General features: G+C 34.3%; 1 protein-coding gene across 11 annotated transcripts in view; it reads right to left on the bottom strand.

The window, feature by feature from the left end:
- CACNA2D1 (calcium voltage-gated channel auxiliary subunit alpha2delta 1) overlaps positions 1-12,052 on the bottom strand; it is a 500,481-nt gene that overhangs the window by 195,048 nt on the left and 293,381 nt on the right. For all 11 annotated transcript variants that reach the window (XM_059934042.1, XM_059934046.1, XM_059934039.1 and 8 more), the window contains one exon: positions 1,499-1,540. In XM_059934042.1, the coding sequence (XP_059790025.1) occupies positions 1,499-1,540 (42 nt within the window). The remainder of the gene's footprint in view (positions 1-1,498; positions 1,541-12,052) is intronic.

Below are 12,052 nucleotides of genomic sequence, written 5' to 3'. Positions count from 1 at the left end.
AATATACAACTAAATTGGAATATAGAAAAGTACAACAAAGAACAGTGAAGGTAAGCCAATTCAAATCAAAACAAGATGGCATTATGATTATACAAATATGTGATAAATAAAACATCAAGCACTACATGTATAAAGTTGGAGTATAGCAACCAATTAAATCTGATTATATACAGCAAAACTTTTGGTAAGGATGAATAAATCTCATCATCCATGTAAGTCCAACTTCATCTGATAAGCAACAATCTTCAAAAAAAGCTACAACCACTAAAAATCCTAAGGTGAATATCAAAGTTCAACATTTACTTACATTTCTTAACTTTCATTCTAAGATAGTGAATATTTCCATTGCAGAAAACAATTTGATTATAATGATCAAAACACATGCTTTAAGAAGGACTAAATAATACTCAACACAGCACATAATTTTATAATCATTTTCCTGTAAAAGAGAATTTTTTCCTCAGTTCCAAGTTGAAGAATTTGACTATACTTAATTGATAGAAGTCACTCAGATGAGCGGGTAGAGTCTGGGCATTAACTTTAACTATGCCAAGAAGAGCAAAATTAAGTGCACAAACTGCTAATTAACTCCCAACTAGTATTCTCCCTATTCTCTCTTCAGTAATGGAGCCCTATATTTTATTTGGGTACATGCTTATCCAAGGGGAAAGAAAATTATGCTCCGTATCTTCTTGCATCTAGGCAAGACTAGTCACTAAGCTGTGGACAACGGGTGCAGATAGAAATGCTGTGTGCAATTTCCAGAACATGCCCTTAAAGGCAAAGGGTGTGTCCTTCAGTGCCATCTGCCTCCTTCCTGATGTATAGAATGCAAAAATCATTGTGGATATTGGAGCATCCATTTTGGACCACAATATGGAAAAGCTACACTGAGGAGAGCAAAAAACATGAAAGTAGGACTGTAGGGCCTGGACGATGGAGAGTTGTTATATTAGGCTTTGTACACAGAATGTGACATGAGAGAAGAATAATCTTTTGTCTTGTCTTAGCACTTTTACTTTAAGACTCTCTGTAATAGCCAAACCAATATACTAATCATAAAACATGATTCATTTTTATTCACTATCTAAGGGTTTACAAGAGCAATAGTATTAACATATCTAAAGGACTGTGAACTTCCCCAATAAAGAGTTTTAGTGAAGTATGAAATGTATTATCTTACATTTCTTTATAAATTCTCAAAAATTTTATGTGAAATAGTCCAACTCCAGCAAACTTGACAAAGTTAGCAGGATTTCAAGAATATGCAGAACTAAAATGAAATTTATGGATCACCAAGTCAACTGTAGCATGTCTTAGATGAGAGAAAAACAGTTTGAATTTAAATATGTTTTAATGCCCTTAGGCAACTACAATTTTAAGGCTGGACTGGTGCATGAATCCAACTAAACCTGCTAGGTCAGCTTGTCTGTAAAGCCAATCACCCTAGTATACCTAAGTTTACCCTGGAATTTAATGTAAAACTTTTAATACTCACATCGAGATCATCTTTTGCATTGTAGTAGACAACTTCATTGCTCTATAAAAAAAGAAAAAAAAAAAGAATGCTTTAGTGATTTAATTAAAAACATAATAATATACTGGATCAAACACTGAATACATTTTATTCATATTTTAAATAATAAACCTCTCATAGTATTCCTTTTACAATATATTCCACAAAGATCGAAAAGATTAGCCGATATTTTCTAAGAACATATTCAAACACTATAGCAGTGATATTAGAAAAGCACATCTTGCACTGCGGGAAAACTTCTCAGTATAGGTCTGAGAACAATTTGTGAAGAAAAAAATTTTTACATTCCTAATGCAAATAAGTTATATATATATATATATGTGTGTATATATATATACACACACACACATACACACACATACACACACACCTAAATAATGAAATGATAAATAGGATAATTCAAGTAAAGTGAATACTGTAAGTGGCTGCTTAAGAGTTTGCTGAAACCATGACTTTTAAAATATATGTATCGAATGTTGAAATTATTCCTGAAGAAAGGTATATCTGCACTATACTGGCAGGAATTCCTTCAGGAGATTCAAATAAGGGATTAAGAGTATCTGTGAATTTAGATAGCAAAGAATATCAGATAATCCAACGTACTAATGGTCTCATATTCTACCAAAGTATCGAGTGAGTGTTGGCTTTTCAAGAATGAAAGTGTGTGGACATTTCTGCTTAGCCATCAATGTCGCTGAATATGCCATAAATATAAAGTATGGACATAAATTGTGTTACAGAGGAAAAAATGGATAAAACAGTTATCAATGACTTTTAAATTCCTATTCTGTCTACAAGGCTAGTTCTATGCAATATAAAAATAATCTGCATATACTGATATCTTTTTTCTTTCTTCTCCTCCTGAACTGTTTGAAGATATGTATTACCCATCCTCTGTACATCTTTAGTAGTAACTTGAGTACCATGTAAAAGTGTATTTTTCTGTGTCTCTTAAACATTTACAGACATGGACAATATAAAATTTTGTTAAAAGAAAACACAATTCACAAAAATGTTTAAAAATCGCTTGGGAAAAATAGACTAAATTAGTGCTTCTCAAAGTATGTTCCAAAGAAAATCACTAGTTCTTGAAGATATAATAGATCTTATATAGGTAAAAGTATTCTGTGGTCATGATTTTAGAATAAACAATAAAGTTAAAATTGTGTCTTTTCAGCAGGAATTCATACAGCCTCATTGTATGAATGCACATTATAAATCTCCAAGAGGAAAAGAGATCTTGTTTTGTTTCCAAATTGTTGCCACAGATTCTGCCCCCGTTTTTTGATTTGAGAAACATACCATGATAATGAAAATCTATAAAATACAGGTATCTCTGAAGACCAAATAACCAAACCAAAAACTACATAGATAAATATAAGAACATATGATTTGTAATACTGAATGAAATCCATGAGTTTCAATTTATTTCATTTAGAATCATTAAAACTTTTAAAATTACCATTTAATTGTTTTTTAAAAAAGAACTAAGTAGCTAGAGAATTTTCACATACATAAAAGTTCTACTTCCTGGAACATAGTTTTGTAACAAAGTTAAAATACAATGTCAGAACTCATCACATCCATGAAGCAAGAGAATCTTCTGAATTCCCCTGAGATCCAAATCCAATTACCAGTTTATTGATCCCTCATGGAACCCTGTAATTTATACTCAGGAGACAATTTTCCATTTAGAATGTGGATTCCATCAAAAGTTAAAACACCGAATAAGTTTACTTCATTTTAGATATTATGTCTGCCAACTGATTGCTTATATTTACAGAATTGAAACGTGTGGAAAACAAGGTGAAACTGCATTAAATTTCAAGCGGTTCAGCAGCATCATTTTCAACATTCATTCAATACCTATTTGTATATATTTCTGTGCCAAAAAAGACACAAAATAAGTTAAACACATCTGCCTCTATTTTTAGGTAAAATAACATGTTCAGATGACTATATAAAACAATTTATTTGTCTAGGATTACAATTGGCCCATGGTGCCAGAGCTAATGGACTAAACTTATTAGTCAAATTTTCTTCTTATGTGTGACACATGGTCACGTTTACAAAGAGAATTTACTTATTAAACCTAAGATGAAGAGTATCCCATACAGTGTCAGAACAGGGTAAAGTATGATAAACGCTAGTTTTCACTCAAACTTAGTATTTTGACTCTACTAAGATAAACTGTGATTGAAGTTAAAATAAAAATTAAAATGGAGAAAACCTAAGTTTATTTGAGAATTTCCAAATGTTTTTTTTTTCTTTGTTACTGTATTATATTTTACATAAAGCCCCACTACGTGCCTCTTCTTTTAGAAGGTCTACAGGGCTTCTAAAACTGTCATTGAAAATGTGTATTGCTAAGTTTATTTAACTTTTATGCATTTGCACAAAATTTTCTGGACTTTGGAAGACGTATAATTCCAAAACCTGGCTTTTTAAAGCAAACTGGAAACAAAATACATTAGTCATAAAATAATACTGCAGGCCAAACATTGGTACTCCTTGTGACTAGGTATTTTATATTTCTACTTTTAAGAAGCTCTTTGCTTATACAACGTCCATTTCTTACATGGTCAAAATATAAATGCAAAGGAAAATAAAAGTGTGTCTTTTTTATAGAAAAACAACATACCTAGGAAGCACTTAATCAAACGTGTGCTTAGACAGGTGGTCATGTTTCAGTAACAGAACACAGGCCTTAGCGACTGATTACATCCACTGTCTTAAAACAAAATTTCTTCCCTCCAATAAATGACATTGCTTTTGACTCAGAAGCTTTTTTTTAACCTCATTTTTTATAAATACACTTTCCTTTCTCAATCCTCAGACTGTGCACTGATAGCACACACATTTCATTATTTCTTACTCTATCTAGCAGAAAGGTTCAACTGATCAATTTTCGTAAAGCTAAATCTCTATAGGGCATCAGGATTTGGGGAAACTGTAATTCTGCATTTAACCTGTCAACCTAGTCCACCTACATGGCAGCATGACGCTAAAATAAATGGTAAACATTCATAGGCCCTTTAATTTGTATAATTATATAAAAACATTTTTTGTCTCAGTTCGTCATAATTTCTTGTGGAAAATTGCAGTGATTGGCTTTATTGTGGCTTTTGTTTATATAGTTTCAGAATTATTTGGTTCAGAAATAATTTTGAAAGTAGGCTTGAGAAAAATCATAATTTGGTGGTCATAATTCTCTTTCCTATCACATTCATTTAGAGCCATTTCTTCTGCTTTATGGAAATACATATTAGCTCTATTATAAAATATATACATATATATATATTCAGATGTGTGCAGCTACATTAAACTATATCAGTCTGAAATCAAATCATGTAAATCACTGAATCACCAAAATATATCCAGAAACAATCTTAAGAGAATTGGGTTAAAGGACAGTTCTCAGGAATGAAAGACAATTCACACCGAATCAGCCCAACTTCTATGTCCTGATGTTTTTACAGGGATGACTTTTGGCTAAAATTAACTCTGTGTTAAAAGAAAATTAGGAGAGGATATTGTAGAAAAACAGTTAAATGATCTGAGTGGGGGAAGTTAGAGGAGGGGAGGAAGAGTATCAGCTGAATTCCTTCTCCCTTTATCCTGCCCCTGCCCCCATCTCACCTAGACTTTGTACAGGGAGGTGCTGGGGGTCTCACGACCAACAGAGGGAGCCACAGCCCATTCATTCAACAGTACTCTGGCGCCCTCACTCTGTGCTAAGTGTTGGAGAAACGGAGATGAAGACTATGGACACACTGACCTAAGAGGCAAGTTCTTGCCCTCCTGATTCACACATGACAAGATGAGCAGGCAGCTGGGCCAGTTGCCCCAAATCTGCTGTAACTGAAGAAGATCTCTTACTATCCTTGGATGGTAGGACCACATAAGTCAAAACCTTCCCAGGTTTCAAAATAGGCAAGAGTTAAGAATTTCAGATATTTGAGACGTTCTTCCTCTATTGATCAATTCAAGGATGTGTGTTTGAAAATGTGTGTGTGTGTTTCTTTCTGAATCATTTACCTACCCTATCACTCAAAATTCCCTCAGTCCCTTTTCCAGAAAGTACATAGGTATATCATTATCATTTAAGACTTTAAAACTATAGCATATAAACTAATTATCGCAGGCACAAATCAGAATTGAGTAATCTTCTTTCCCTACTATCCTTCTAGGTAAACATTTTCATGCAAATTATTAAACAACATCATCTTAGAAGGTATTTTACCTGCAAACACAGAGGTTTTCAGTGGATTTCAGTGCATTATGTGCAGTATGATAGGCTAAAGCTAGCAACAACCTCAAACGAGATTCATAGATTAGTCAAACCTTTAGAGAGCAATTTTTCATAATTTAAGCACCACTAGATGACAAGAACAAATTGTTTCATTTCTGATTTTTAACCAAGTAGTTTAGTTATTATCTCCTTGAAACAAATTTACCCAAATGGTTCACGCTAATACAATGCTACTGTTTACTGAAATTTAAAACATCCCCTAGTAAGTTGAGAGATGAATGACTTTAGTTTCCCAGTGTCTACTGGGAGTCAAAAATTAAATCTGGACAAAATAGACCATTCCATCTTAAAAATGTATATTGTGAGTGACAGTCCCTTGCATGCCACTTTCCTGTAAAACGTGGCCTCTGATGAATAGTTTATGTTAAAAATCTGAAGCATAAGTACAAAGCTTCAACCTGGGAGTAAGATGTTGCCAAGGATAAGATTTAAATAATGGAACTGAAAATTAGGATTTTATAGGTAACATCTGAAATATATGACACATTCAAAACTCAAATAGACATTAACTTCCTGTCCAATTTACTAATTCTCTTTTCTTTGTTATGCACTTGACTCTGTATATAATCCACAGTGTGACAAATTTTGGGCAACTCTATTGCCTGTTAAATCACCTTAAAAAAAAAAAAAACTCATTCTTACTGTCTTTTTATCCTTTTTAGTTCCATATATGCTGTCAATAGGATGAACATTAAGGATACTCTTTGTTATAAATGAGTTGTGTTAATGATTCCGGCCAACCAAGATCCACACTGTTTAGCTCAAATCATTTAAAATTCAAATTTTTTGATTATTATATCTTTGTAAAAATTTGTCCTGGTAACCAGACACAGCACCACTATTGACTGTGCCCAAGTCAACCATGCTACATGACATGAGTTAACCAGCAGTACTGATTACAGCACTGTGTGAATAAAACAACTTAGCAAGGTGTTGGGGGAGGGGGTGTGTGTATACATCCATGTGTGTGTCGGAGAAGGGGTGTGAATGTAAGTGAACTTTCCAAAGATAGCTAAAAGTAGCTGAAGCAGTAAAGACAGTGGTTCTTGAAAAAAGATATTTTTTATGCCATTCTATCTGTTTGGGGTTTGGAATGCATGAAATATTGCTTATGAAAACAAAAAGGGAAAATAAAGATGGGCACAGGTCCATCTAGAGATCAATGTTACCAGATTACTGGATTGAAGGCATGTGATAAACCTACATGCATTCATATTATGTGACAAGAGATAATAAAGAAGATAATTGACATAAAGTGTTGAGCACAGGGCCTGTTATTTTATATACTGAAAAAGAAAAATCAGAAATATCCATAGAATTTATCTATTAGCTTTAACTGGTACTTACATAGGAATTAAAGTAAAATGCTTACAATTTTATTTTCTTAGATCAGTTACTATGCTATGAGTCTATTTAATCATTTAAAGTCCTTTCTTCAAAGATTCCATACAGCACAGTGAAGAAGAAATGGTATTATAGCTGCTATTGCTATTTTTATTCTGATAAATTAAATGAGGTAATTTATAAGAAAGTCTAGTAAAATGGTAATTAAGTGTTGGTTCTATATGCAACCTGTCCATTAAATGTGTTGCTATGCTCCAAACTCCTCTGTGATTCTAAGCACACTCTTTCCAACCCCACATCTCCTTTAAACATCCATCCTCATCTACTCCTGCCTAGAAAAACTCCAACTTTGTATTAAACCCAAAATTTGTTTGTCCACCCTAACACCCAAACTGTGGAATCTTGCTGGAGAAAATTACACATGCAGCCCTCACATAGAGTAAGTCAGTGGTTCTCTGTTTTAAAAACTGTAGTAAACTTTGTTTTGTAATTTTTTTTTTAATTCAGAAACCCTCCCATCTTTGGGAAACTGTTTCTTCCAATCACATGATTCTGATGGCTGGCAAATCAAACCACCTTATTTCTCTGACCACAGAAATTAACAGGCGCCTAAATCTATCCAAAAATAGCATCTCATCTCCCTATTCCTTTTTCAGCAAAATATCATTTTCCAGGAGTGGTTATGGTTGCAAACGCTGTACTGCTTAAAACCTGAATCTTGTGTCAGAGGCTACCTCTATCTGTTGGCTTCTTAATGACAGAACCAATAATTTTTTTTTCTTAAGCTTCTTAGAAGGTGCTAACTCCTACAACTGATAGTACTAATGCAAATACCACACTACCTACAATGTGTTTTTGCATTCTAATTTCCTGTTACTAACAGTCGATAGTATTTGCTTGAACTTTAATTTCTGTTGGTGGCATTATTAGACTATAACTGTTCTAGAACAAACTCCCCTCCTGCATCTTGAAAGATCCCATTCCTTCATCCCTTGTCTTTCCTGTGTGTCCATCTTCTCTTTAATCACATTCAGTGGTTTGCAAAGAAGAAGATTTGCAGGATAAAAATCCAGATGTGCTGTGGCATCTTTTTTTGTCTAAAATTTAAAATTCAAGTAGAAGATTAAAACAAAAAATCAAAGAAGCCAAAAGATGAAAATTTTCTTAGCTCATATATAAAGAGAAACCGTTAATATTTTTCTAACACTTCTCTAATGAACTAAAGGTCAAAAATCTCTTAGTGTCAAGTTAATATTTTGTGAGTAGTAAATCAGCAAGTTAATTACCATTTAAAAAAATAATTTCTATCAATCTCTTTACTTCAACTCACTAGCCTTTAGAAATTAGAGAGGCTCAGACCAGAAGTCAGTTAGCTGAGGTTCTGTGCTGGAGAAGCTCAAAAGGTCTCTCCGCTCTAAGCTCAGCGTTCTCCTTTTTGGAAGCCAAGATCGGCTAATCACCTACAGAGTCATGTTCTTTCTTGGACTGACGGTACTGGAATTTCTCTGTACACGCTGATGCTCCCATGTAAGTAAAGCAACATCTGAAAAAGCAGGAAATGGTCCTGCTGGCAGCCAGACTGAGATGTTTCCAAATGAGCGAACGTGATATTCCACCAAGCTACTCTGTGACTTTGTTTGGAACCAGACAGACACAACGCCGCTCTGCAAAGTGTGTAAGAATCCCCGTCTTCTGACCAATGGAACACGGGTTCGAGCCCTGGTCTGGGAGGATCCCACATGCCGCGGAGCAACTGGGCCCGTGAGCCACAACTGCTGAGCCTGCGCGTCTGGAGCCTGTGCTCCGCAACAAGAGAGGCCGCGATGGTGAGAGGCCCGCGCACCGCGATGAGGAGTGGCCCCCGCTTGCCGCAGCTGGGGAGGGCCCTCGCACAGAAACGAGGACCCAACATAGCCATAAATAAATAAATAAATAAATTAAAAAAAAAAAAAAACAAAAGAAATTAGTTGCACAATACAGCATGGAATGACTACATAAATTTTGATTATATGCTTGAGTATCACAGTTTCTATCAAAGAAGATGAAAGTACAATGCTATTGCTAAGAGGTTGCTCAATGATCAATGATTATAATGAAAAAATACAAATAATCTATTCCTTCTCTGAACTCTCAGTGTTCATTCAGAAGAATAAATATATATTGAGCTTTGTATACATGCCAAGCTCTGTGCTAGAAACCTAAATACATGTGCTTTTTTGAGAACCCGACTGTTAAAATTAAATCAGTGAGTAAGATATTATCAATCTCAATTTTGTATATTCGAAAGCTAAGACTAACAGTAGTCAATCCGAGACTAACAGAGGTCTTCTTATCCCTAATTGAGTACTTACTCCTCCCATATCCTGCTGCTATGAATGCAGAATGATCTGCTTCTTAGAGACAGTGAGTTCCTTATATACTCAATGTCTACCTAATAACAAAGAGAACGGCTAATAATCTTTGAGGCACATTCAGTCGTCTTAGCTGTTCTTTTAACTTTGCCTTACCATTTGTTTTAAAATGTGAGTTGAATTTAATACTAATTTCTTTAGCTTACTGGAAGAAAAAACTAGAAACTAATTTTGGCCTTCCTTTAAAAAAGCTTGCTTCTGTTACTTTAAGCAAACACCATCTTACATGTATTTATCAGTTAATTGCCAGTATATATTTGCAATATAGTTGTTGTTGTTTTTTTTAAGTTGCCATTATGGTGCTCGTAAATTGAAGTACTACTTAATACCTGGCCCACCACATTAACCAATCAACAAGCAAGGCCCTCTAAAAGCCACCAAAGCAAGAGAGAATGAATTCAGGTGTCTTACTATGTTTAATGACCTAATTACAAACATGCTCACGTACTCAGGCCCCAAGCTATACTTATTTATTATGAGGCTCATGACACAATTGGGACTATCATCCTAGATGAAAAAAACACATAATATTCACCAAATTCATTTCTTCTACATAAAATGTTCATTACTTCTACATAAAAGAAGAATTTTTTTTAAAAAAAGGAGAGAAAAATTGTTTTAAGTAGAGACACGTTCTATTATGTGTATATTCGATGCTATTGTCTGAACTGTATGAACTACCACTGAATGGACAGATAAATGGATAAATGACCATCATGAGCTTATAAGGAACTATTTTAGAAATTGTGGAGTAAAAATAACAACAAAACGCACACACATATACATGCAGGCACACACACACAATGCATCAGAGTAGAGAAAAAGTATATAGCCTTTAAAAAGCTTCAAATAAGTGAAAACCTAGACCACGTTCACTCTTATAAGAAACCAAGGAGGAAGTCCAAGTGGCCTGTGATCTCAGAGTTCTGTGTTCTTGAACTTCAGGGGAGATCAGTTCCTATTAAACATTAAGAGCTATAGCAATTCATTTCTTCATCCGATAAACTTTAATAAGAATCTGCCTGTAAGCCTTTTTAGTGTTCCAGAGGATATCGATAAATATATTATTTAAACTATAGGATAAAAGCCAAAGTAGAATATAAGAAGATAAATATGTTATTTTCATCCACCAAATCTCCCAGGAAACTCAGTCCAGGAATGAACAAACATGTCTCTAATGCTGAGGACCTTGCTTTAATCTCCTTTATCTGTGTTTCTAATGAAGCTTGGGGTATAATCAACTAAAACATTAAAATTTAATCCACCAAAATATTCCATTTTCTATGCTTCTTCCTATTGATTTAGACAACTCACAGATTTTCTTGACTCATGATCAAAGTTAACAGCACTTGATCATAACAATATATGATGTCCTAGTAATAGAGTTGCATTAATTTTTCCAAAGGTAATATTAGCACTCCCTTTCCAAATTAATCATTATCAACTTCAGAATATTATCATGCTAAAGCAAAATATACAGACTTACACTATGGCCATTGAATTCCTGAATATAAAATAATTTGGCTAAAATCAGACCTTCAAAGAACAGTAAAGTGGTAATCACTACATCAATTTAATTCATCTTTCACTGGATTTGAGGGGCTATATAGGTAGGATGGGAAAGAAGGAGGAGAAGAAGAGATATTTGTCATGTGTCCGTTATGGGAAAGGCATTTACATATATCATTTAATCCTTACAAAATTCCTTGGATATACAATAGCTGTGATCTTCTTGAAAATAATAAATTGGTAAAAATTTAATTAACCTTGTATCCCAGTATCATATTTCTTGTTGGATTTCCCACCCCTCTTTCCCCTCCATCCCAACTCCTCACTATTTTCAGACAGTGAAAATTTTGGCTAATACAAACACATCATTGTATGGCCTGGATATTGTATTAGGATTAAGTCTCTATGAAGCAATATTCTTAAAAGCCAGGTGGCTTGTTAAAGTAGAAAGGAGATTTACAAACTTCAAAAATGGATAACTTTATATAGAAAGATGAAACTAGGAAGTCTAAACACTGAAAAATGCTAAAGGAGAGATCTAAGAGTGAAATGAAATGTATATGACCTGGCTCCTCTTACAGGTAGAAAACACAGTGGGAAAGGGAAGATGTGTTTGGGAGAAATTCTAGAGCAGACCAGAACATGCCGTCCTTCCTATCTGGGGCTCTGGAATAAATTCTTTCCATACCTAAATTACATCCAGGAAGCTTTCCTTGTTGTGGAAAACTTCCCTAGCTTTCCCACTTCAAGTCAAAATTAGATATCCCTGTTAATGCTTTTCACAGCACCTTCCGATATTTTTCTCCTCTATAAATCAGGGAGAAAAACAGTAGCTACCTTACTGGTTTGTTGCATGGAATTAAGGAGTGAAAGTTTGATCCAAAGATCAGCTACAACCCCTTCTGCAGTCCTTACACTTACCACACTATGTTCTGTCCA

This window comes from Balaenoptera ricei, chromosome 9 (assembly GCF_028023285.1).
Source record: "Balaenoptera ricei isolate mBalRic1 chromosome 9, mBalRic1.hap2, whole genome shotgun sequence".
Classification (NCBI taxonomy): Eukaryota; Metazoa; Chordata; class Mammalia; order Artiodactyla; family Balaenopteridae; genus Balaenoptera; species Balaenoptera ricei.
The sequence above is the reverse complement of the archived record's forward strand: the minus strand, read 5'-3'. Positions and strand labels throughout refer to the sequence as shown.